Source organism: Pleurodeles waltl, chromosome 2_2, assembly GCF_031143425.1.
Source record: "Pleurodeles waltl isolate 20211129_DDA chromosome 2_2, aPleWal1.hap1.20221129, whole genome shotgun sequence".
In the NCBI taxonomy this organism is placed as follows: domain Eukaryota; kingdom Metazoa; phylum Chordata; class Amphibia; order Caudata; family Salamandridae; genus Pleurodeles; species Pleurodeles waltl.
The window spans coordinates 508,203,079-508,230,888 of record NC_090439.1 but is presented as its reverse complement, the minus strand read 5'-3'; the positions used below and the strand labels follow the sequence as shown (position 1 = coordinate 508,230,888).

The 27,810-nt window shown below is 45.9% G+C and overlaps 1 protein-coding gene across 2 annotated transcripts in view; it reads right to left on the bottom strand.

Moving 5' to 3' along the window:
• Positions 1-27,810, bottom strand: part of CABLES1 (Cdk5 and Abl enzyme substrate 1) — a 442,043-nt gene that overhangs the window by 249,576 nt on the left and 164,657 nt on the right. For both annotated transcript variants that reach the window (XM_069220017.1, XM_069220018.1), the window contains exon 3: positions 16,094-16,186. In XM_069220017.1, the coding sequence (XP_069076118.1) occupies positions 16,094-16,186 (93 nt within the window). The remainder of the gene's footprint in view (positions 1-16,093; positions 16,187-27,810) is intronic.

The following is a 27,810-nucleotide window of genomic DNA, read 5'->3' as shown; positions in this document are numbered from 1 at the left end:
GTGTTCACTGCTGTGCGACCATTCATTGGTTAACATAGTGCTGCTGTGTCCTGACTCTGGTCCTGGAAATGGCACGAGCGGCAGGGGAAATGGGCCCCGGCCTTCACCAACGAGGAACTGGACAAGCTTGTGGACGGGGTCCTACCCCTGTACGCCAAGCTCTATGGTCGACCAGAGGTATAGGTGAGTAGGTGGATTGGGGGGCATGTATGTGTGTAATGGTGGTAGATAGCTGTAAACATGTGTGCACGTTTGACACTGTACAGTCGTGGGATTCATGACATGCTGCATGTGTGAGGTCCTGTTCTGCTGTTGTGAGTTTCCGTCCCATAGGGGACATATAGCCAGCTGTACCTAATGAGCATTGTCTGACTGTGTTCCTTTTTCTGTGTGTCCCAAATAGGTCAGCGCCCATCTGCAGGAAGCGGTGGGAGGACCTGTGGCGCTGGGCGAGGAAGACCTGCGAGGCCCAGCTGGGGGAAGTCCTCCCAACAAGAAAGTGGTGCCCGTCGGGCCCTGACCCCCCTAATGCACCACATTCTGGCGGTGGTGTATTCGGACCTGGATGGGCGCTTGAAGGCTGCACAGCAGACACAAGGGGGTGAGTATAGAAACCATTGTATGCCTCCTTGATGGATTTGTGAGTGTGCTGTGGTATGTATGCTGTCTATTGGCAGGGACTGTGACTGATGTCATTTTACATAATGGCCCCCATGGGAAGTAAGGTTGTAAGGGACAGGTCTGCAGTACTACAGGTCCCTCTGTGCTGTAGGAAATGGCTGTAGAGCAGGGTTGTGGCCAATAGTCAGGGGCATTGCCATGTGTATAGCGGTAGGTGCTGAATGGTGGAATATTTGCTGGGTGGGTGTATGTGTGAACCAGTTATGTACTTCCATTCAGCTATTTACAAGTGTCTCTCCTGTTTTGTCTCCCCATCCCTGGTCTCTTGTGTTGTCTGTGTATATCAGCATCATCTGGCGAGGCAGCTGTGGCACCGGCGAGTGCGGATGCAGTGTTCCACAGTTCCACCGAAGCAGAGTCAAGCGATGCCAAGGGGACCAGTGGGTTGGAGGGCGAGGGAAGTACCACGGGGAAGGCAACTACCACTGGGGGTAGTGACTCAGATACCTCCTCTGATGGGAGCTCACTGGCAGTGGCGGACCCTGGTGGGTCCACCCATTCTGTGTCATCTTCCACCACCCCCATACCATCACCGCCCTCCCATTTGCTTCCCATCGAGTTGCCCGTGCCCGCTCACCCAGAAGGGTGGGCGTCTCCTTCATCCCAGGCACCTCATATCCTGCCCCAATCAGCCCTGCTGCCCTCACGGAGGAGGCTATTGGCCTCTTGAGAATAATCTCTGTAGGGAAGACAACCTTTGTCAATGCCATCCAGGGGCTAGTATCAGAGGTGCAGCAGACCAATGCCTACCTGGACGGCATTCACGGTGCCAAGCCTGGCCTACAGAGATCTTTTCAGGCTCTGGCCTCCTCATTGACGGCAGCCAGTGTCCCTGGTCATTCCGTCCCCCCTCCAGCCACCTCTACCCCTTCCAGCACCCCACTTCCCTTCACCCGCCCCAAGCACACATTCTGACAGCCATGCACACACCTCAAAACGCAAGAAGCACACTGAAAAACACAAGCACCACACTTCCCACCAAAGGCATACACACAGCCAGCGTACAAAGGCACACACACCAACATCCACTTCCTCCAGTGTCCACCTCTTCCGCCTCCCTGTCTGTCACCTCTACATGCACACTCACAGGCACTGCACCCTCATTCACTGTTGCTGACCTCATTCTGGCAGTCACCACAAAATCAGACATCCATTCATGCACCCCATACACCACACCTGCACTCACCACGACGACTTTGGTTGACACATGCAGCACACTCACTAAACTTGCAGACACACAAACAACATACATTTACACCTGCAGCCTGTCTTGTCCCACTGTGTTCACCCCCTTCCTCCCAAGACACTCAAACGTTCCAAAACACCCACACACCTCAGCATGCTGTACAGTCACCTGCACCCACGTCACGCACACCTACACCTGTCATGACCACTCCCTCTACCTCCACTCCCACACCTTCCTTCAGGTCCACCCCGATTGCCCCTAAAAAACTTTTCCTATCCCGTGTTGACCTATTTGAACCCACTGACCCACCCCATCTTGTCCCTAAACGTGCCCACCTCCTTGTCCTGTCCACTCCTCCCACGTCACAGCCCGCCCCTGTCTGCACTTCCAATGCTACCTCCTCTGTGAGCAAGAGACCCTGTGCTGGCCAAGGAACATCTGCCGCACCCCAGTCCAAGGCTGCTCCACCACCTTCAAAGACCAGACCCAAGCCCCCTCCACCTCCCAAACGTAAAGCCAAGCCCCCCACCCAAGTCGTAAGTCCCCTCCCCTACCACCCTCTGCTCCTGTTCCCTGAGGAGCCAGGATGCCCCATTGTTGCCCCTTTAAGGTGGAGTACCATTTGCACTTGTGGGAGTCAAGGTGGGACCATTTGGGCCCATCGGACTTTGGACTATGGACTGGCCATTGGCCTTCTGTTGGACTTCTGTTGCTCCTGGAGCTTAATAAAAGTTTGTGTGGCCAGTGTTGGTTTTGGCAGATTCAGGATCCGTGGTTCATCGTTTCTTTGTTTGGGGGGGGGGCATGTTGTGCACATGTGTGTACTTTGGGCAGGTTGTCTTGGCCTTGTGTCAGGTAAATACCTCTTGCTCTGGGGTGTATGGCTTGTGCTGTTGTGAGGGTTTCTTCCCTTGTTTAGTAGGTTGTGGTACTTACCACCGTCGTCGTCTTCGTTGGCGGTCTCGGTTGTGGAGGTATATGGCAAGGAGCAGGACTGGCATGATTTGCAACTCTCTATCCATGTCAGCTTCGGTGTGTTCTGTGAGCCTCCTCCGGTGAGTGTTTCCTTATATTTGGTTCATTTCTGCCAGCCTCTGCGTGGCAATGGTTCCTGCCCCGGAACTGAGAGGGGTCTAGTGCTTCATTATTTGATGGGTGGGTAGGGCCTTTCTGTCGGCCGAGGCGGCCTCTGCCATCTTTGTCGGCACTCCTCTGCTGGCAGTGATTGGTTTTTAGGCTGCCTGTTTTTCAGGTAGTTCATAATTTGGAGGCCCAAACCGCTTACTGTTGGCAGTAGTTACCGCCATCTCCGGCGGAGCAGTCTTTCCCGCCGTGTTCATAGTGAGGTCCTAATTGTGAGGGCACCCTTGCACTAGCAAAGGTGCCCCCACATAGTTCAGGGCCAATTCCCGGGACTTTGTGAGTGCAGGGATGCCATTACACGCGTGCACTACATACAGGTTAATACCTATATGTAGCTTCACAATGGTAACTCCGAATATGGCCATGTAAGGTGTCTAAGATCATGAAATTGTCCCCCCCATTCCAAATCTGGTATTGGGGAGCCAATTCCATGCATCCTGGGGGCTCCATTATGGACCCGCAGTAATGCCAAACCACCTCTTTGAGGCTTGCAATGCTACAGCTGCTGCCACCTCACAGACAGGGTTCTGCCCTCCTGGGGTCTGAGCATCTCAGTTCCAGGAAGGCAGAACAAAGCATTTCCTTTGAGAGCCGGGTGTTACACCTTCTCCCTTTGGAAATAGGTGTTACAGGTTAGGGAGGGGTAGCCTCCCCCAGCCACTGGAAATGCTTTGAAGGGCACAGATGGTGCCCTCCTTGCATAAGCCGGTTTACATCGATTCAGGGACCCCCAGTCCCTGCTCTGCTGCGAAACTGGACAAAGGAAAGGGGAGTGACCACTCCCCTGTCCATCACCACCCCAGGGGTGGTGCCCAGAGCTCCTCCAGTGTGTCCCAGACTTCAGCCATCTTGTTTTCCAAGGTGTGGGGACACTCTGGAGGCCTCTGAGCGGCCAGTGCCAGCAGGTGATGTCAGAGACCCCTCCTGATAGGTCCATACCTGATAAGGTAGCCAATCCCCCTCTCAGGGCTATCTAGGGTCTCTCCTATGGGTTTCTCTTCAGATTCTGCTTGCAAGTTTCCATCAGGAATCCTCTGCAACCACTACTTCATCCTGTGACCTCTGATCCACCGCAAACTGCTCCAGGAACTGCTGTAACAGCAACAAAGTATGCAGAAGGGCTACTTTTCTTCTGCAACTTCAGCTCCAGCCAGCAACTGCAACAATTTCCATGGTGTGCACGCTCTGGGGACTCCCTGTCTTCACCCTGCACCAAAAGGACCGAAGAAATCTCCCGTGGAGTGATGGAGTCACTTCCCTGCTAAAGCAAGCACCTTCTAAGTCGACAACCGGTTCTCTTAGACTCCTGGCGATGAGCATGCTCCTTGGAACACAGAGGGTGGACCCCTTCGACACAGACTGTCCTGCTGTCCCAATTTGGAGGAGGTAAGACCTTGCCTTCCCCGAGAACGACAGTACCCCTGTGCACACTGTCCTCTTCACCTCCTGAGGCCTCTGTGCACTATTTGCAAAATCCCTCCGTGCACAGCCTGGCCCAGGTCCCCAGCACTCCATCCTGCGAGGCTCAACTCGCTGAGTTGACCTCCGGCAGCGTGGGATCTTCCTTTGCAGTGCTACACCAACCGCAATTTGCACCTCCTTTGTCCCTCTGTCCTGGGACTCCCGTCGGTGCTGTCTGGTGTTCTGAGGGCTCTCTAAAGTGCTGAGAGCCCCCTCTTCCGCCTCACACAGAGTTGAGGTCCCCAGGCCCCTCCTGGGTCCAGACAGTGTCACTTTGATGCAAAACGCGACTTTGCCGGAACCAAGGCTTGTTGGAGGAATCCAGTGCCGAAACTCGCCTGCATCCAACTGCTCTTCGTGGGACATCCAGTGCATCACACAGGAACCCACTGACATCTTCCTTGGGTGCATTTCTGCAGTCTTCGTCCAACCGGGGACTCTTCTTTTGCACCCTCTTCTGGGTTGCTAGGGGCTCCTGTCCTTCCTGGAACTTCTTTCGACTTCTGGACTTGTTCTCCTTCCTTTGCAGGTCTTCAGGTCTAGGAATCCACCATTTGTCGTTTGCAGTCTTGCTTGGTTCTTGTAATAACTCTAATCACAACTTGTATTGTATTGGAAACTTGCAGTACTTTACTCCTGCTTTTCTGGGCTCTGGGGTGGGGTAATTAACTTACCTTTACTGTATTCTTACTCTCCCAGCGATTCTCTACACACTACACTTGTCTAGGGGGGAATTTGTGATTCGCATTCCACTTTCTTAGTATACGGTTTGTTGCCCCTAGACCCATTTTCTCCCATTACATTCTATAGCATTTCCTATTGTTTGCACTATCCTATGTCTAATTACTTACCTTATTTTGGTGTCTGGTGTATATATTGTGTACAATACTTACCTCCAGAAGGAGTATTGCCCCTAAGATATTTTTGGCCTTGTGTCACCCAAATAAACTACTTTTATTTTTGGTAACACTGAGTATTGTCTTTACTTTTGTATAAGTACTGTGTAACTCTAAGTGGTAGTGTAGGAGCTTTGCATGTCTCCTAGTTTAGCGTAAGCTGCTCTGTAATAGCTATCTCTATCAGCCTAAGCTGCTAGAACACCACTACATTTCACTAATAGGGGATACCTGGACCTGGTATAAGGTGTAAGTACCCAAGGTACCCACTACAAACCAGGCCAGCCTCTTACATGAGGTGTTTAGTATCTGACACCCACTGCATAAGTTCTAGCACCAGCAGGAGATCTCTATCATGACACACAGTAGACAGGCTAGGAGAAGCTGTACTTGTAGTGGTTGGTGCATTACGTGTCTGCTGTTTTATCATTTGTTTGGAGCATTAACAGGCAGTATAAAGCATCTCATACTATACTATTACTTGTGTGAAGATGATGTAATTCTTGTTCTCAGGAATACCTTGTGTAAATACAATTTGACCCACCAGCCAATTTTTTTTTACAAAGTAAAGTTGATCCTCCCATTTCTTGGATTAGATGGAAGGAATATATTATTACATGATGACCATTATTGGTGCACAGATGAGTGCAGAAAGAAAAAACATTTTGTTACACTGTTTAGAATCAGGAGCACAAGTGATTTTTAGGACTTTACCTAAACTTGTGCCTCAGGACCATCCTCAGGGTCAAGGAGGCATTGATACTTATGAAGAAGCTTTATTGAGAATGGGCTGCTGATTTAAACCTACCACTAGTATTGCACTGAATAGGTTTACATTTTACACTAGAGCACAGACGCATGGTGAATCTTTTGATGAACTTCTTACTGCCTTCAGAGCTTTTTCTAAGACATGAAATTTTAGATTCAAGACTGATGAAATGATCAGAGATCAGATAACTGTTCATGTCAATGGTAAGAAGATTCAGGAACAGTTGTGGGTTATTGGTGATCCTAGGTTGCATGATGCCATTGCCACAGCTAAAGTGGTATAACAGCACAAGGATTGAATGTAGCCTGTGCACAATAATATGAATGCAAGTGGTGCAAAGCATGTGTCTAATGTAAGCAGCTCTTACTCAAATGGTTTTGGCTTGAATAAGAGGGTGGATAAAATGTGTTTATTACAGATGTGACAGTACTATTCATTTTGGGAAATCAGTTACATCAGATTAATAATGCATTGAATTTTACAGGTGATACCAGAATATCCCAGTAATGCCTGGCAGGAAAATAGTGTGCCCTTTTTTACAGAGTAAGTGAAAGCTGGGTGTTATACTATCCTTTGGCATTAATCAAATCTTTTGCTGCATATTTTAGTTGAATGTGCAGCATTTTCACTTATGTGTTTTATTACGAGTTTTATGCTCTTTAATGTGTGGTAAGGTATGAAAGAGTCCCTTTACTGCATTCTTTTAAGTTGAGCACCAGCAACTGTTCAATTTGCATTCAATATTTGAATCATGAGAGATGCTCTATATTTCTTTGCATATTTTATACAAAATCTTCATTTTGGGTATTTATAAAACACACACATAGGTTAATTGGAAATACGAGTGCTATTTTTCCACTGATCCACTAATAGGAAGGCGAGGTTAGCAATGGCTGGCTTACGAAGTACAAATACCTTAAAGTACGGAAATATGTCTTTACTGAGGCAGAAAAACACCATCGACTTATATCTCATTACTTTTGGTACATCAGTTTTCTCTTTATTTAAATATACTGAAAAATGTTTCATACTTTTTGGACTATGGAATCAAAACAGTAAGGGGTCCACAACACTTATCAAGCCCATAAGTCCCAAATATAGATTTTTAGAACCACAACACCTCAATAGGTTGCCTCCAACTATGCCCCCCCTAACAAACACAGCCACTACTACTATTTTCCTAGACCAACTGTTTCTAACATGCTTTCTCAATATAACATTTAGGACACCCTAAATGCAGTCCTACTTAAACCAATCTTATAACGGACTGTTTGTGAAATGAATTATGCCAATGCTCAAGCCAACAAAACTGCCAGTGATCCTATGTTCCCCTCTCTGCGGGAACAAGATGCAAGAGAGTGTCTGGGAGTAGAAGAGATCCATATGTTCAGAGCGATAACAGTTGATAATTGCATACTCTTCATGTCTGGGGTTTAGGCATCCCTTTCACCTTGCAAAACTGTTATTTATTAAACAAGCAAGAAAAACTGCTTTCAACAAAGTCCAAAGGCACAGAGCCTGAATACACATTAAATGTGGACAAACACACTTATATAAGGTTGATTTCCAGACTTTATTAATTTTGCCACTGATCATTCATGTTCTATATGGCTGAAATGTCCCAGAGGCACTTCTGTCAAAAAGGCACAGAGGACAGTTCAGCCTACTTCCAGCGTTAGGGCAGTGAAAGTTTGCAACTGAAAGGCAGTGTCAGACTAGCATTCTATTGTTCTTTTATATCATCCCCCTGGCAGGAAACCTAGGACCCGGAAGTACCAGGTGGATTCCCTAGAATAAGTTACCTCAGCATGATGTTGATGGAAATAAGAACTTCGTTTTAAAATACGGTACGCTTCAGATAGCATAACCTACATTTCCGCAAGCGTTCGACATCCCAACCCCCTGTAAGAACTCACCAAGGAGTATATACAATGGAGTTTGGTCAGGTTACAACAAGTCGTAAATAACCCCTATAGTCACTTGCTTACACTGAGCAGGAGTCATACTTTTAGAAAAGGACCCCCAAATGCTTCCCACTTTGACTCTTGAATCTCTCTCCCAATTTGTAAACTCCTTTATTCCTAAGGGAATATGGGTAAAGGATTGCAGCGCATCATAAACATTAGGGTGGCTTTCCCTAGTTCGTAAATAAGACATTTTCAAACCAAGCTGTCACTTCCTAGAACTAATCTAACCACTTTTCTTAGACTTCTTCTTGTTACTCCTTGCTTCAAAGAATAGGCAAACGCCACTTAATTAACAAAAATACATGTTTTATGGTAAATCACATTTTTCATGTAGCGTAAAAAAAATGATTTCTTTTAATGGGAAGAAAACTATACCTACAGGATTTCTGTTTGTGATTTTAGTACATACCTAACATGAAGAGGGGTGACTGAGTTCCTCTTTAGGACAGAAAGAGCCTAGTCTGCTCTTGTGTTTAACGTGGTACACTTTAAATTTGATTTGAATTGGTTCTTAATACATTTCCCAAACTCGAGACCCGCCATTCTTTGAGGTGACGTGGTAGCGTGTGAGAAAATGCATTTATGTATTCGATAAAAATACTTCTTGCCCAATTCCAAATCATTCATCCGCCTCATGATGCAGAACAGGAAACCACAGGTTAAGCCTCAGACCTGCAAAGCGCAGCCATTGCTCGATATCTTGCGAAACCTAACCTACTCAGATAAAATGGTTTGGCATGAGTGTGAACAACTTGAAAAGCAGAACTAATACAAACGGTCAAAGCAAATAGCTTTGTGTCGAGTCATGCTAATTTGGCACATTGCTAAGTTCTCCCCAGGAAGGAAATAAAGTTGTTGTAGCTGAAATCAACAGCTATAAATTGCCACTGTGGGTGACGTCTGACCCAAACAAAACACATTTTTGAAATTATGTACAAATTCTTCCCTAGCATATAATAAAGGCATTTAGCAAGAAACGACAACAATAAACATCGTCTGTGCTCAATGTATTCATTAATAATAAAAAAGGTCAAGGTCCATGAATCCTTTCACAGTTGATTTTCGCCCACTAAAGAGAGATTATGAATGTATCCACAGACTGCCAGCACAGCAGTGGGTTGGAGGCCCCAAGGGCGGCTATAATTTACCCTTTTAAGTGTTACTCAATGAAAACAAACCTTTTGCATAGTTCATCAGGACCTTCTTGCACAATAAGGAGGTAATCGTTTTATGTTAAAAAAAAAAAAGCAAGAGCAAGCTACCTTTCTGCCAACAAATACCCCCCTCAACCTGGATACAGCTTCTGAATGGAACCCCAGCTGCCCTCCAGTCAGGTCCACGGACATCAGGAGGTCACATCCTGGTTTTGGCGGAGGAAAATAGGTCATTGCATTCAGTAAGTAGGAATATTAGCCAGCGTCAGAAAAACGACCGATTACTAATTTAGCCACCTCATCATTGTCATCATCGTCGTCATCATCATCATCATCATCGTGGTGTGCGGTTTGAACACATTGCATACCCGTAAATAGCCTCCAACCTCCTGTATTATTAAGGTAAAGGAAATGGAGGGGTATCTTCCTCTCCAGATAGTTGTGTATTTGGGATACTATCGTGACACTGAATTCTATGCAAAGAAGGAACTGTAGCTAGAGCCGACACCAAATCTGGAACCAGTGCTCCCAGAACCCCTGCTGAAAGAGCAACAACAGACGAGGCCTCAGGCAAAGGGTTGGATTTAAAGCCCTGTGCCAGGCGCGGAACGGACTGACCTTGCCTGTTCGAGGGCCTGTGGGTGTCAATTCATGTGGTGCCCCAGTTGGGTCTGGATGGGCTGAAGGCACGCCAGAGGGAGCCAGAATCAGTTTGAATATCTGCTGCATGGCCCCTCTAAAGGCTTCATCTAGCTGTTGAGTCAACAATGGCTCAGGGAACTCAAGGTGCATAAACTTCAGGTTTATCATCAGATGGAAGAGGAAGCTGAAGCAGACATCGGATTTCTGCAACACTGGCTGTGAGAAGCTCCCAAGATCAGGAGCTTTGCTTACTTTTCCAATGCTTTTTTTTCAACTTGTCCCTCGACTTTACATTCAATTACTTGACGATGGTGATCTGGACTAGGACCTATCCTATGAACTGCAGCAGCACAAGTCCCTCTTTTTGTGCTTGGTGACAGAGTCTGGTTTCCCATTCTCTCATATCTTTAGGGTGCATCAGGGAGCATTTGTCACAGACCCTAGAGTCATGCTTATTGCTGGGAAACCACAGGCAAATGTCATGTGGATCTATAATTATAAATGTTTCCGGCACATACAACATTTTCATGTTTGAGAGCGGTATCCCTGCACACAGCCTAGAAATTACAAATATGTTCAAAATAGGTCAGATAAAGCACCACAACAGGTAGGAGAGTAACTCTGGATCTCTTCAAAGGGAATGGAGAAAATGAATTTAGTCCCCAGAGGAGGTGCCTATATGCAGCTCTTTATCATCATGTCCAAAGGCTGATAGTGCCACCAGCCAGTAAGCAGTAGCAGTTACAAGAGTTTCTGGATCGAGTCTAGTGCCTGGGGAGAATCACAAGATGAGGAATTTGCGTCTCAGAGTATCTTTCGGAAACAGAGGATCAACCTAAACTTATGACTCCAACTAAGCTCAAAGTGATGCACCAGATGGAAATACATGCATTCTCTCAGACAGAAGCCAACTGGGCCTTCCTGGAAGGTGAGAAGAGAAAATGATGACAGAGTTATGGATTTGTGAGTTCTCACATTCTGATTTGTGATGGTGCAAGGGAGGGGTTATGGATGTGAGATCAGGCCTGAATATGTTAAGCATGTGGTCTCTAGTAAGAAGGGGTGGTGGTGCTTATTTTAGGACTAGGTTTAAATAACGTTTATTGGGTTAAACATCCACATCACCAAATGTAACATCACTGGCAAATCAGAAAATTTCTACCCTCACCTCCCAAACTCCTAAGAGCAAGAAGCAGTGCAAAAGAGGGAGAGGGAGAAGGAAAAGGAAAGACAACAAGCCAAGCAAGGATATTATGTCACATATGTTAAACAAAGTCTCAAGATGATGCAACTAATAATGAAATGGTCAAGCTTAGCATCCCTATCTGGCATGTATCTTCATTGGAATGACCTCAGATTGTCCAAAAAGTCTTCTTCAGCATCTAGTTGCACAAAAAGATGGCTTCCCTTATCAAACAAAATGAGTTGCACTGGTTGCCAAAGATATTGCTCAGATTTCAAAATCAAGAATTATTTCTGGATGGTCTGGACCTTCTTTTAAAAGTCATACATATGACTGCCTCTAGCTATGATGTCATTACCTGACTCTAGTACAGAACACTGTACCAGGGACTGGCCTCACTCCAGGGACCGGGGATAAGAAACCAAATAGATTTATAGGCTTCCAATTTGGTCTTGTACTCACTTCACATTTGCGGGAACAGGTGTTGTGAATAAGAGCAAAGCATCCTCCTCCATGTAAAGGATGGACAGCTCCCCTAAACTCCTCAGCCTGGAGGCTCTTGTTGCATTAATGATTAATATCATCCCCATGTTTTCAAAGACGCATCTCCAGCTGCAGTAATTTCATGTCATGTCCCAGAACTCTATTCTGCCTGCACCACCCTTGTCTTCAGATCTTTCAAACTACTGTCCATCAATGTTACTTTGCGCTCAATTGTGTCATTAAGCATGTCAAAGAGAAAATACTCCCCTTGCTTTAATTATACCAGCCAGTATCCTCTAGATCTTGAGACTCAGTGAGAATGCGAATGCTAACGGGTGGGAGTAAAGAGATTCCTTATTATGAGCGCCCTAAGGTTTTCTGTTCTTGGGAGACATGGTGGGTCTGCATTGTATTCAATCCCGTTAACTTTCACTCGACACACAGACTTGGGGTAGTGCCAGCACTCAACTGGCTTAGCAGCATGGGCAAATATTCACTGGGATGTTGAAATTTGGCTGCTCCCATGTTACCCTCTACTCTCCCAGCAGATGCTGCCACCATGCTGGACCTGTAAGAAGAGGTAAATCCCCAGCAGCTCTGGGCTGCTCTAGATGTGCCTCCAGAAGTTTAAGCTGCACTATGGCCCATGCTTTCAGCATCACTAAAACTCTGGACACGTCTTGCAGCTTCACTGAGGTCAGGATTTTCATAATGCCACAGGATACACCTGCACTATTTCAAAATTCTGTGTATAAGGGATGGAGCAGCCCTCTCTGGTTTTCAGGCACAAAACATTGCCTCAGGTTGGAGCAAAGCCCCATGGGAGCACTCTTACTATATAACCCACCAAAGCTAGCCCCAGAGAGGAAGTTATGCCAGAGGTCCTCCAAGACACATCCACTTGGGAGCTCAGCAAGCTCTGCCCTGCTGTCCCTCTTTAAAATTTTACTTACAGTATCCAATCTTTAAACAAAGATTCTTAAACATATTTACATTAAGATCAGCTCTTACTTTTAAAAAAATGTTATCAATCAAATGCTCAGTTTAAAGAATTTCTTACATCAGTCGCAAAACAAATTAAAAGACCATATATCGAGCAATGTAAAACTAAAAGTTAATATCAATGCTGCTAAAGATCTCCTTCCGATAAACTGTATGAATCGTTTTAATTGTTTTCGTGCGTACAAACAATCCTTCCACTTATCCTAACCTAGTCATTTTAAGGAAGTATCATCATAATATTATTATCAGTCTGTATAAGTGTTTAACCTATTCACCCCTCAGTTTTTAACTTTAGGATTTTCACCACTTTTACATGCACATGATGACAACACCAGGGGAGGCTCCTCCATAAGGGCGGAGAAGCCTTTTCCTTTCCCCTCCAGCAGCAGAAGCTGCAAACCTTTCAAAACGAAAGGATAATAAACTATATTTAAAATCCTTTTGTTCTGAAAGGGGCGGAGCCACGGGGGTGACAGCACTCCCCTTCAGAGTGTATGTGTGTTTGGCCGGCTGTCTTAGGCTGGCCAAACACACATGCGCAGTAGGCTGTCTCCAGCCGGGTTGGAGAGAGGCTGCACAGGCTCCTAGACTGCCTGGACAATCCTGATGCTGCTTTAAGCAGCATCAGCAATTGACACAGGGCAGGCAGGAGGCCTGTGCCTGCAGCAACGCTGGAAAGAAGTGGCACAGGTCGGCACATGATGTAAGTTTTTAATTTAAATTTAAAAAAAAATTAATGCACCCCCTGCTTCACCCTTCCTCCTATCACCCCTTCCCCTCCCCGCCGCGCCGCACCTGCATAGCCCTTTTGAAGCGCTGCGAGCCACGACTGGACAACACATTTACATAAAGTACTTGTCAATAAACCTTGCATTGAATGTTTAAAGCTTGTGGTATTTCGCAGTTGACTTGCTATCAGTTCTGACTTGCGAACAACAGGACCTAATGTATCAAAGGGCTTTATCTATTCTGTATGTATGGGAAAATGCATGCTGTTCAAGAGTCCTATGAGCCGGACCTTTCCTCAGGTTGTGACAGAATGAAACAGTCAAAAGATAAAGTATGAGTATAATACCCCCCACATTCTCTTAATTCTATAAAGTAATTACATAAGACCTGAAAATGTGCTTCTAAATGCTGCATATGTACTCCAAAAGCACAAAACTGGAAAAAAACATGAAAAAGGAAAACATTTTAGGTACATCCCTGAAACATTGAATGGAAGCACAGTAATCTTAGACAAGTTATTCTCTCTGCTACCTTGTGGCTCCTTCAAGAAGAAATTATAAAAATATAATATTCTCTCTCAATATATTTTCGTTGAATTGTATTTTTGTTGGTGGATGTTCAGGTGTTTATTTGTTTACACTGATAATGTCTATCTCCCTTTCGGTTGGGTTTTATCAGCTAATATAGGATCAAACCTGAAACAGGAAAGCTTAATTATGGTTAACCTGGTGCAGGTTTTTCCAAATCAGATTAAGAATGCTTTTTAGAGAGAAAATGTAGCAAGCTTTAGGGTATTCCACACTAAAACTACTGATGAATGTCTACCATTTCAAAACGATTGCATGTATTTGAATATTTCTAATTGCATATCTTCCTGCAATTGAGGAAAATGCTATGTCTGCACGTTGAGAATTCATGCCACTCATCTTCACATTTAATACATTTCTTTATCAGGGGAGAACCTTCAATAAGTTAGTAGTCTGTGTCACAGTGTGCCTTTATTAACTTTATCTACACTTGCCTTAGAGTTGTCAAGCAATCTGTTCCAGAAGTGAGCATAGTCAAAAGCCAAAGAGATTTCATTTTCTACTAGGTCAAATATTCCAAGACAATATGGGGAAAGCTTCCACTGTCATCCAATAATAAAATCAATCTATAAACTGCTGGGCCAGGACACAAGTCTTCAATGGACACTGAGAAACACAAGTTACCTGTCAGATTCTGGAGTGTACAACAGAATCAGAGTCAGTAGCATAGTCTGCAGCTCATGGTCAATTTCATTAGTAAACTACAGTCCGCGGGACCCTGAGACATCAAATTTTTAGAGCCTTGGAATCCGTACTAGGTTTTAATAAAAAGACTGAAAGCATTGACCCAAAAAGCAGTATTCTGCATGCCAACATTCCACACAGAATAGTCGGTGATGTCCTGCTTCACATCACAGTCACAACTCGGATTAATGTACTTCACTATAACGTACTGTACTTTGATTTGTATGGAATGCTGCATGAGTGTGTGATTGCTTCTAAGTGAATTTGAACTAAGTAGGTGGGGAGGTGAAAGGAAAGACTGAAAAAGAGTATGTTGCAGGGTGAATGAAAGTAAGGGAGGATTTACAATTGTAACAAAAAAATGAAGTACAGTTAAAAAGACGGGGTTTCAGATTTTTTTTTTTTATTGGACCATGCACGGGCAGGTAAGGAGCTTGAGAAGTGTAGGTCAAGGGTGCTGATTTGCCTTTCTGATAGTGCAAGTGCCACTAAGAATGGTGTAGCTTGGACGCACCGGTTTGGGTGGTGCCTTTAAGTGTAAGAACTGAGATAGAAATGTGTGTGGTGCAAATGTGAGCTGCTATCTGAAGCCAACTGATAGATTTATGGACCAGATGTTTTTGACGCTACAGGCAGACTAGCGTTTTTAACCCAAATTAATTTCCAACACACGATATTTTCTGTTTACCAGACACTGAGCAGTGAATTAATTTGACAGGCACCAGCATGTCCTCCCTCATCTTAAAAGATCTATGGTAGTCTTTCAATGTAACTATACATAATGCTTGGTAAACAGTGGAACATCATTTAATTTTTACGTAAACAGCTGCTCCCACTTTCACTTAATACAAGATATAAATTGATAATCCATTCTTCACGTTTCTTTACAATGGGATGAGGCTACTTATTCCATCCTTATGATGACCCAGCGAGTTATCAGACAGGGTTGAAACGTCAACTACCCACCTTCTACAGGTGACTTTGACAGACATTGCCATAGTTTTCACAATTATGTTTATTTGACTGGACTTTGAGAGTCAGCCTGGAATGCTGTTTTGCACAATCTGAGTTCTGAATCCTCATTTTGCACCACATTTAATCACGTTGCAGTTCTTTATTGTTTCAAACCTTGATTTGAGTCATGAACACTCCCAGTCTGTAACTTGTTCTATTCATGTAATATAAATATGAAAAACATAAGACAACACAAAGATCGGGTACTGTGTTGGGGAAATGGAAAAACCCTGAGGTCAAGGCACATCCAAACAGAAAAATATAAAAGTAACTCCTTCCTGATACAGCATTACTGTGATCAACTCAGATAAGCTACCTGTGAGTTTTCACATATTTTGTGGCAAAAATGTATGGTAAAGACATATGGCTGGATTAGATGTGATCGTGTCCCTCCTGCGCCTCTTGTATTTTCCACAATCACACCACACCCATTCCATGCTTCTTCTGCCCGTCTCTCCCCACATAATGTCCCACAAATAGATGTAGATCGGAAACCGAGGTGTTTACAATACCTGCCGTTCCTGGTGTCATGCTGACGCATATTCTTAATGAAGTGAACTTTCTTAAAATTCTTTGGTCTGGGTGAGCCCGACAATGTTCGGCATCTGAAAGAATGTCAATTACAAAACACTTTAATGTGCATGAAGCGATTTTTGAGAAAACGCAAAAGTAGGTACATAGCTGATCAATTACTCAACCTAACTGTGATTTTACAGTCGACAGCACATGAAAAAAAACAAAGGCCAAACAAGAGTACACCTAAATCTGTCTGAGCATATACGTGCACATAAAGGTACTTATGTCATTGTGATGTTGTCGTGTGTGGCACAAACGTGAAAGCAGATGTCCATCTAATGTTTGTTATAAAAGATCTGAAATTACCAGGGAAAAAGGGTGCATAAGGGTACAGTCACCCTAGCAATAAAGGGGTTCACGCTTCATTAAGCCAGCTGGGGTTTTCTTAAATGTGACAGAGCCTAGTGTTCAACAATCGCCCTCGCCAGAATTCACCTTTTACCGGTAGTTCTCTCAGCAGAGAGGAGCAAAACAACCTTTGGCTAACACCCTCTTATGGGCTGGACAGAAAATGCATGAAAAAGATATTCTCCACACCCAAGGCCTAACTCTATGGACCCAACCAAAACAACAATGCCCCTGTGCATAATTATATATGTGTGTATGTGTGTATATATATATATATATATATATATATATGTGTGTGTGTGTATGTGTATATATACATATATGTGTATATTATCAATGCTTAACATGTTCGTAGGTCATTGCATAGCTCACAGATAAGTTGTTATATTAGAACATTGGAAGGTGGCTGCTCCATTGAAAACAATGGAGTGCTGCAGGCTTTTACTGGCCGGTAAAAGCCCGAAGCGCCAACATTCCAATGGGCTTTGTTCACAGCAGCAGCTGTGAACAAAGCCTCACGGAGCCCGAGGGGATTCTAATCCCCTCGGGCTCCGTGAGCAATTTGTTTTTTTAAAGAGAACATTCTGCCCTGAGTGGCAGAATGTTCTAATAGCCTTAGAACCCGCCATAGCGGGCTCTACCGGCTATTAAAGGCCCTTTCCCTTGTTAAATGCCCTCGCCTTCGGCTCGGGCATTTAACTCGGGAGCGGGCCTTTAATAGCCGGTAGAGCCCGCTATGGCGGGTTCTAAGGCTATATTAGATACTTATGAATCCCTGCTCTCGTTTTTATATCACACTGATTAAATGTTTTATTATCATAACTACTTCACAATTCAAAAACTGAGGAAATAAATAAATGCCAGAAAAGTACACATTAATTAACTTCAAGTATTACAAATCTTGAAAGTCTGTGTTTATACAATACTACTTTTCTTCTCATATTTGTATACTCATTATTATATTCCTTGAACATATATTCCGTTACAATGTATTTACATATCTATTTATGTATTACTCTAGCCCTACTTTACTAGAGAAAAATTTAAGACAAGTAGATAAAATAAAATCTATAGATAAATTCCAAATTATAAATAAGTAACTAAAATTAAAAAACAATGATAAATAAAAAAATTAAATAAAAAATGAATATATATATATATATATATATATAAAATTCTAATTAAATAAAAATAATATAAATGTATTCTCTTGTAAACTTTACTTTGTCAACCTATAAGGAGGGGGCTCTGGCATCACCTGCCTGACCTCGCCACTCAGATGCTCCCACAGGCCTCTGTCCACCTTAGATTCAAGATGGCAGAATCAAGGGACACTCTGAAGGAGCTCTGGGCACCGCCCCTGGGGTGGTGATGGACAGGAGAGTGGTCACTCCCCTTTCCATTGTCCAGTGTGGTACCAGAGCACGAACTGGAGCTCCCTGAACCGGTGCAGACTGGTTTATGCTAGGAGGGCACAAAAGGTGCCATTCAAAGCATAGCAGTAGCTTGGGGAGGCCAACAAAGGGGCCTGTGGTCTGTCTGAACAAGGAAGTGAGTGCCAAACAAGTATGGCCTCAGCTTTTTCAAGGCCCAGACCACAGCAAAGGCCTTCCTTTCTATGGCTGACCAATACTTTTCCCTGGGGATCAACCTTCTGCTTATAAAAGCTACAGGTTGGTGCTGGCCTTCAGTGTAATGTTGTGATAACACTGCCCCAAACCCTACCTCAGAAGCATCTGTCTGAACTATGAACTGCTTGGAGTAGGCAGGACTTCTTAAAATGGGTGCAGAGCACATGGTCAATTTGAGATCATCGTTTTTGGTAGCTAGCTGAACATAAAACTTTCTTTGGCATCCTTTTAGATGCAAGGTCATTAAGAGGGGCTACAATGGAACAATAGTTTTTAATAACCCTCCTGTAGTACTCAGTGAGTCCTAAAAAGACTCCGACCTTGGTCTGAGTAGGGTGGGGAGTCCAATCCAAAATGGTTTGGCTCTTCCCCTGCAGTGGTTGAATCTAGCCTCCACCTACCAGGTGGCCCAGATATACAACCTTCCCCTGCCCTATCTGGCACTTAGAGGCCTTGATAGTGAGGCCTGCTTTCTGCAGAGCCTCCAAAACATTCCATAGGTGGAACAGGGGATCCTCCCAGGTGGAGCTAAAGACAGCTATATTATCCAGATAAGCTGAATTATAGGCTTCCAATCCTTGGAGGACTGTATCCACCAGCCTCTGAAATGTGGCAGGTGCATTTTTCAGACCGAAGGGCATCACAGTAAAGTAATAATGCTCTCCAATGATTGAAAATGCTGTCTTGGGTTTAGCATCATTTGATAATTTAATCTGCCAATAGGCAGCAGTTAAATCAAATGTGCTCAGATACCTGGAAAATGCCAATGTATCTATTAGCTCATCCGGCCTGTGGATAGGATGACCATCTGTTTTTGTTACAGTGTTGAGACCTCTGTAGTCAACACAAAACCCCATTTCTCTTTTCCCATTCTAGAAGTGAGATTTTGGGACTAGCACCACTGGGCTAGCCCAGGGGTTCATTGAGTGCTCAATGACTTCCAAGTCTAGCTTCTTCTGAACTTCAGATTTGATGCAGTCTCTGACAGTCAGGCTGCCTGTAAATTTTACCTTTTTTGGCAAACTGTCCCCGTGTCAATGGTGTGTTCACACCATGTGGTTTGACCAGGTATCAATGAGAACATTTCTGAGAACTGTCCCAGGAGATACCTGCAGTATTTTTTTATGACTCAGAAAGGCAGTCAGCAAGGACTACTCCATCAACTAAGCCATCGGCTGCAGTGTGGGAGAAGAGGCCAGGGAAAGGGTCATTCTCTTCTTCCTGTCCCTCATCTGTGGCCATGAGCAGGGTCATATCAGCCCTGTAATAGTAGACTTAAGGCAGTTCACACGAAGCACCCTGAGGGGGCTTCTGGGAGTGCCTAGGTCTATCAAGTTGGTGACCTCACCCTTCTTTTCCGCTACTGTGTGGGGACCCCTCCACTTGTCCTGGAGTGCCTGGGAGGGACAGGCTCCAGGACCCACAAATTCTGCCCTGGCTGGTTAACAGTCAGCACAGCGCTCTGGTCATGCCACTGCTTCTGCAGTTCCTGGCTGGCCTGAAGGTTTTTAGTAGCCTTTTTCATGTACTAAGCCATCCTTGATCTAAGGCCAAGTACATAGTCCACTATGTCCTGTTTAGGGGGCTTGAGAGCAGAGGCGGCCAGCAGCTTTAGGAGGGAGGGGGGGCGGGCGGGAAGCACACACACACTCATTCTTTCACACACACACACACATCCATTAACAACACTCATAACATTCAAACATGTGTGCACGCACCAAACATTCATTTTAAAAGATCACACACACACACACACACACACACACACATTTACCTTCAGCTTCGGAGGTCCCAGGAGGGATGGGACTGCTGCCTTCCCTCATTGGCTGACCTTTGGTCAGCCAATGAGGGAAGGCAGCAGTCCTAGCCTCCTCACAGACTGGGATGGGGTCAGAGAGACTGCTGACCCCACCCCACTCTGTGACGAAGTGTCACTGATTGACACTCGCCCTGGGCGCTTCAGGGCTTAAACCTGAAGCGCTCAGGTTGAAGTCAATGGGTGACGCTTTCCTTGTCACCCAGGGGAGGGCTTCGAGGCACCTTTGCTGAGCCAGGGAAGTCACGCCCATAGGAGCTGTGACCTTCTCAGCCCAGCAAAGTTCAGCTCAGGCAGCCAGGAGTCTGCGCAAATCGCGCATGTCTGCTCCTGGCTGCCTGAACTGAACATGAAGAGTGTGGCAGGCTGACCTTTGTTCAGCCTGACAGACACTCTTCATGAGGGGTAAAAGGTGGGGGGGCGTGGCCCCTCCACCCTAAAGGACAGGCCGCGCTTGCTTGAGAGGTTGCTGCCAGCCCTCCCTTGCAAGAGCAAGAGGACCCCTAACAGGGTGCCCAAACAGAAGTTCAAAGGGGCTGTAGCCCACTCCCTTCTGAGGGACCTCCCTGTAGGCAAAAAGGAGGCATGGTAGTGGGACATCCCATCGCCTCCTGAGTTTTTAAGAGAGTCCTATGACCATGCCTTTGAGAGTTTTGTTAAATCTCTCTACCAAACCGTTGGTTTGGGGGTAGTAAGGGGTGGTGAACTTATAAGTCACCTCACATTCCTTCCACATGGCTTTGAGCTATGCAGACATGAAGTTAGTACCTCTGTCTGATACCACCTCTTTAGGAAAGCCCACTCTTGAGAAAATTCCCAGGAGGGCTTTTGCCACTGCAGGAGCTATAGTGGTCCTTAGAGGAATAGCTTCTGGGTACCTGGTGACATGGTCCACCACCACCAGAATAAATCTGTTTCCAGAGGCCAACCATATCCACCTCAACCCTCTCAAAGGGAACCCCAACCTCTGAAAGTGGAAATATGGGGGCCTTTGGGATACCATCTGTCTTGCCACTGGCTTGACAGGTGACACAGGAGCAACAAAACTCCTTAGTGTCTTCTGACATGTGGGGACCAGTGGAAGTGAGTGATAAATCTGTCCCAAGTCTTACTTTGCCCCAAGTGACCTGCCAGGGGAATATCATGTGCAAGAGTCAACAAAAATGCTCTGTATTGCAGAGGGACTTCCAATCTCCTGGTGGCACCAGGGTTGGGGTCCCTTGGCTCTGAATACAAGAGGTTGTCTTTCCAGTACACCTCGTGGATGCCACTGATATCCCCTGCCTCCTGAATGACAACTTGCTGTCTCAAGCCCTCCAGTATAGGACAAGTCTTTTGTGTCATGCTGAATTCCTCCATGGCAGCCCCCTCCTGCACCCAAGAGCTCAGCTGTGTCAGCCTGGAGCTCCTCTGGTGTAGGTTCTACAAAGGCAGTAGATTCCTCCTCCTCAGAGGGGTAATCCTCACTGGAGGTTGGGGTAGGGGACGCCTTTTTGCACTTCCTACCCCTGGGTTTTGGAAGCTCTTGGGCCACTGTTCCAGGCTCCAAGTTTCCTTGACCTTTTTGCCCTTTAGCCTGTGCTCTTGTCAGGGCCTATATATATGCCCTGGGATGCCCAGCATTGCTGCATGGGCCTCTAACTCCACTTCAGCCCAAGTTGAAGTCTCCAAGTTGTTCCCTAGTAGACACTCTACAGGTAGGTATGTGGACACAACAACTTTCTTTGAACCAGTAACCGCCCCCCCCACCTGAAATCAACAACTGCCATGGGGTGACACACAGTGTTGTTATGAGCATCAGTCACTTGGAATTGGTGACCAAGTAGGTGTTGCTCAGGGGACACCAGTTTTTCAGTCACCAGAGTGACACTCGCACCTGTGTCCCTTTATGCCTCTGCCTGAACACCATTTATCAAAGGCTGCTGCCTGTTCTTATCCATGTTAAGGGGACAGGCAGCAAGGCTGGCAAGATCAATGCCCCCACCAGAGACTAATACAGCCTCTGTTGTCTCTCTAACTAAACCAGCCCCTACTACACTTCCTAAAGTGAGCCCTGCTACACCCTTGAACTGACTACTGCTAGCAGTCTTACCACCACTGCTATTGCTAGGGGCACTAGGAGTTGGAGTGGAGTTGTTAGTGGTGGTTGGCTTGGTGCCTTTCTTAGGACAGGAGCTGTCTGTGGTCTTTGTTCTTACAAACATAGCACTAAGGCTTTTTAACATTTTCCAGTCTCAGCTGCCTAAGTTTCCTGTCTAGGGAGTCTTTCCCTGGGTTTGAGCACTGTGTTCCCTCAGAGACTGAGGTGACATGAGAGTGAGCAGAGAAGGATCTGTCCCTATTCTTAGTTACCCTCTCAACTAACGCTCTGGGTATAAAAGGGGGCCTACTGGTATGGCTTCCCCTCCCACTACCTGAAGTGCTACCAGCTAGGCTAGCGGGTTTACTAGGGACTCTGTGATCCTCTGAGGGACCCTGCTGACTCTCCTCAGTGTCCAGATCCTGCCTTTCTAACACTGGAGGGGCTAGAGTCCGCATCTCCCCCCTCCTCCTGGCTTCCAGCATAGTCCTGGTCATCCTGGAGAGGCAGGCCCGGAAGCAGACTCTTGTTAGGAAACTGATGACAGGCAGGAACCCTATCTGAGTACATCTCCCTCAACTCTTGGAAAATGAGGCCGACATATTGTGAAGTCTATGGCCTGGGATGTGCTCTGGTCTGAAGACATGGTGCTGTGTTAGAGTGGTGTAGGTGCTCCTAACTACTCCAGCCCCTAGTCTCTCTACAGAAGTTTGGAGTAAGGGCTATGCCTAAACCCCTAGCTTACCGAAACTTAAGAGACTAGTTCCCTGACACTAAGTACATTGTGTACCCGTTGTCAGTAAGTGGTCTTTCATGTGGAAAGTACCAAGTGACAGAGTGGTAAGGCAATTGCAAGTGCTTATCCCACCGCTGCACCACCAATGTAGGAAGCTGGCCTGGTGTGTAGTGGGTACCTAAGGTACTCACACCTTATACTAGGTCCAGGTATCCCCAATTAGTGTAGTGTAGGCAGTGTCTAGCAGCCAAGGCCTCTAGAGGGAGCTGTGATGAGCAGCCAAGGCTTATGTATGAGACATGCACAGCTCATGCAATACCACTATAGTCACAAAGCACTTACACACATGAAAGAAAACACTCAGTGTTACGAAAATAAATGTTCTTTATTACATTAACAGTGCCAAAACACTAGTTGAGCAATACTCTAATAGGAGGTAAGTAAACACACCAAATATGTACACTAGTAATCTGAATTAGGCATAAATAGTGGTAGAAAACAGTGCAATAGCAATAGACAATAGTGACTTTAGGTGGAGCGCAAACCATATACTAAAAAAAATGGAATGCGAATGCAGGACCCCCACCTAGGTAAGTGGAATGTGTAGAGGGGAGCTGGAAGAACTAGGAAACCCCAAAAGTAAGTACCACAGTACCCCCAGTGACCAGGAAGAAAGGGGTAAGTTACTCGTTTTTCCCCAAACCACCCAAAAGGACTAAAAAGAAGATAATGCAACACCCAGCCAGACTGTAAGAAACCAGCAGTGGATTCCTGAAGAGGAAGACCTGTGGAAGAAGAGGAACAAGTCCAGAACTCACAGGAGTGTCGAGTGGAGGCAGGAGGCACTACCCACCAATCAAATGTGGAGCTGCTGGGGACCAGCAAGGTCCAGGAGGACTCAACCCACAGGGGAAGCCCTGGGCGACTCCCAGCAAGGCAGAGAGTATACAGAAGAAAAGGCAGCCCACACAGGAGACCCACTAGAAGATGAACCAGGAGTTGCAGAGAAGCCCACGCAGCACAAATGGAGAAGGGTCTGACGCAGCAGGAGAAGCCTGCATAGGGCTGTGCATCACAGGGAAAAGTGCTGGTGCCTGGGGCTACACAAAGCCTGAAGATCCCTTGGAGGAGATGCCACCAAGCCTTGGTAGCTCCAAGAGATGCAGTGCACAGGGGTACTGTCCTGGGTGGTAAGGCGAGGGATTACCTTCACCAAAGTTGCACAGCTGGTAGACAGGACTGAGGGCACCACTCCAGACCACCACCCATGATGCAGGATTCATGCAGCTCAAGATGAGAAGAGATCCAAGCAGCCGTTCATCGTTATAGTTGGTGCCTGCGGATGCAGGGAAGTGACTCCTTCTCTCCGATGGAGATTCCTCCTTCTTCTTCTTCTTCTTCCTTCTCATGCAGACTGAAAATGTACCGTCTTCAGAGGATTTACAGCCGGGGAAATGTTGCAAAAGCTGGAAGGAGCTGTGGAAACAATGTTCGTCATAGGTGCAGATTGTCAGTTCCTGGAGGGTCCAGTCGCGGTTCCAGGTGCTAGAAGTCGAAGTAGAGGTTACAGAGGAGTCCTGCTTGAATCTTGCAAGCTGAATCTGAGGACCCATCCAAAAGGGAGACCCTAAATAGCCCTGGAAGGGGAACTGTCACCTAGCCAGATGACCACCTACCAGGAGGGGGCTCTGACGTCACCTGGCTAACCTGGCCACTCAGATGCTCCCAGAGGCCTCTGACCACCTTAGATTCAAGATGGCAGAATCAAGGGACCCTCTAGAGGAGCTCTGGGAACCACCCCTGGGGTGGTGATGGACAGAGGAGTGGTCACTCCCTTTCCAATGTCCAGTTTCACGCCAGAGCAGGGACTGGCAGTCCATGAACCGGTGCAGACTGGTTTATGCAAGGAGGTTGCCAAATGTGCCCTTCAAAGCATACCAGTGGCTTAGGGAGGCTACCCCTCCCAAGCCATGTAACACATATTTCCAAAGGAAGAGGGTGTTACCCCCCTTCACCCAAAGGAAATCCTTTGTTATGCCTTCCTGGGCTTGCGCAGATCAAGCAGCAGGAGGGTAGAAACCGGTCTGAGGGGTGGCAGCAGCGTGGGCTGCCCAGAAGGATAGTAGGAGCAATGCTAGGGGTCCTCTAAGGAGCCTCCAGAGTGCATACTTCCAATACTGGCAACAGTACTGTGATATGATTCAGACATGTTTGATACCAAACATGCCCAGGTTCGGAGTTCCCATTATGCAGCTGGACATAGGTGGTGACCTATATCCAGTACACACATAAAATGGCGTACCCACACTCACGAAGTCTAGGAAAATGGAACTGGAGTTCGTGGGGGCACTTCTGCTAGTGCAGGGGTGCCCTCACACACAGGTTCTTGAACCCATCCCTTTGGACTAGGAGGGCCTACAATAGGGGTGACTTAGTGACCTGGTGAAGTGACCTGTAGTGAAAAGGTGCATGCACCTTTTCACGCAGGCTGCAATGGCAGGCCTGCAGACACATTTTACATGGGCTCCCCATGGGTGACATAATACATGCTGCAGCCCATGGGGATCTCCTGGTACCCCAATACCCTTGGTACCATATACTAGGGACTTATAAGGAGGTACCAGTATGCCAAATGTGGGGTGTGTGTGGTTCATGCAACCACATTTAGAGGGAGAAAGCATAATCACTGGGGTCCTGGTTAGCAGGATCCCAGTGAACGCAGTAAAACACACTGACAAGAGGCAGAAAATGGGGGTAACCCTTTTGAAAGGTTCGTGTGATTCCACCATTACAGAGAGCGGGAGTCTGGAGGTCCAACAACACTAGATCCTGAAGATGACCCTGTGACTGAGACTACTGTTGGGAAAAGCACTGCTGTAGTGGCCGCATGTGTAATCTTGCGTGGGGAACTATGGCTATACAAGAAGCCATCATTCCCTACAGTTGCATCACTAGCTTTACTGTATAAGTATGGCTGTGTTGCAACTAAGAGACGAGATTCTGAAAGGCTTGAATACTTATTGGGTTTGGATATGCTAATGCTCACTGAGTATTCAGAATTGCTCCTAGATACGGCTGTATTTGTGATGGTTGAAGGATTGAGGTAATTTATTGTGAATCCCAAACTGTGTAGAAGATTGACAGTGCATTGAGTGTGTTGTTGACAAGTGTGAACTGTATTGACTTTTGTTAGCCAGTCGTCTAGATATGGGAACACATGTATGTGTTGTCTTCTTAGGAGTGCTGCAGCTACTGCTAAACATTTGGTGAATACCCTTGGTGTTGTTGTTACCCCGAACGGTGGAACCTTGAATTGGTAGTGTTTTTCTGCAATGACAATTCTTAGATATTTGTGGGGTGCCAGATGTTTGGGAATGTGGAAATAGGCATCCTTGAGATCCAATGCTGCCATGTAATTCCCCTGCTGTAGTAGAGGAATAACATCTAGCAGAGTGACCATATGAAGGCACTCTGAGAGTATGTATAGATTGAGAGGCCTGAGATCTAGAATTGGTCTTAAAGAACCATCGTTTTTGGGTATCAGGAAGTAGAGTGAATAAACTCCAGATCCTTGTTGTACTATAGGTACTGGTTCTATAGCCCTTTTTAGAAGAAGGGACTGTACCTCCTCCTTCAACAGAGTGAGATGGTCTCGAGAGAGTTTGTGTGAACGAGGGGGAATGTTTTGTGGAGTCAAGATGAGTTCTAGACAATACTCGTGTTGGATAAATGATAGAACCCACTGGTCTGTAGTGATGTTGTACCATTGTGGGGAAAAATGTACCAGCTTCCTCCCACAGGAGATGTATAAGCTATTTTTAAGAAGTCACTGTTTTGTTGAGGTAGAGGAACCTCTGGAAGCAGATGCTTTTCCCTATTCCTCTATTATTAGTTCATCTGTACGATCCACTGAATGAGCCTCAGGTATAGCAATGTGAGCCCTAAATATGTTGTGAGGTGGATGGTTCTGTAGATGATGGTTTGAACCCACTTCTAAATTGTGTCTTACAAAAATTTCCTCTAGTAGGTGTGGTGTATAGTGCACCCACAGCCTTAGCTGTCTCTGAATCTTTGAGTTTTTCTATGGTGGTGTCCACCTCCGGTCTGAATAACTGCACCTTATCAAAGGGCATATTTAAGACAGCTTGCTGTATTTCAGGTTTAAAACCTGAACACCCTAACCAAGCATGCCTTCTAATCACTGCACTAGTGTTGACCCCTCGTGCTACTGAATCAGCTGCACTGGTAGCACATCTAATTGCATTATTAGATATAGCTTGTCCCTCTGCTACTATTTGTTGCCCTCTTTTTTTTTGTTCAGGTGGAAGATACCTTAAAAGATATTCCATCTCATCTCAGTGGCCCTATCATACTTTGCCGGGAGTGCTTGGGAATTTGCAGTCCTCCAGTGGTTTGCAGCCCGAGAAGCCATCCTTTTGCCTGATGCATCTAATTGTTTGCTTTCTTTGTCTGGAGAAGCAGTATCTCCTGTAGACCGACTATTAGACCATTTTCTTGCCGCACTGAAAACTATAGAGTCAGGTGGTAACTGAGTCCTGATAAAGACTGGATCAGAGGGTGTAGGTTTGTACTTTTTATCCACCGTAGGTGTAATGATCCTAGCCTTAACGGGTTCTTTATAAATGGCAGATGCATGTCTAAGCATGCCTGGAAGCATAGGGAAGCACTGGTACTCTTTGTGTAGATGTTAATGTATTGAACAAGAAATCCTCTTCAACAGGATCTATGTGCAGCTAGACATTATGGTACGCAGCTGCCCTAGCTATCACCTGGTTATAGGCAGTCGTATCTTCAGATGGAGATGGTCTGGCTGGGTATAGGTCTGGATCATTGGAAAAGATGGGATCAGGATCAGATATGTCCCATGGATGTGTAGCTTACTGAACATCACTTAGGTCATCCCTTGAGGTGATGCTGAGGATGTCTGTGGAGAAAACTGTGTAGAATATGTAGATGACGGTGGTGGTGTTGGGGTAGAAGGAAGGAGAGGAGAGTGTGGTGGCGAAGGCTAAGATTGTTGT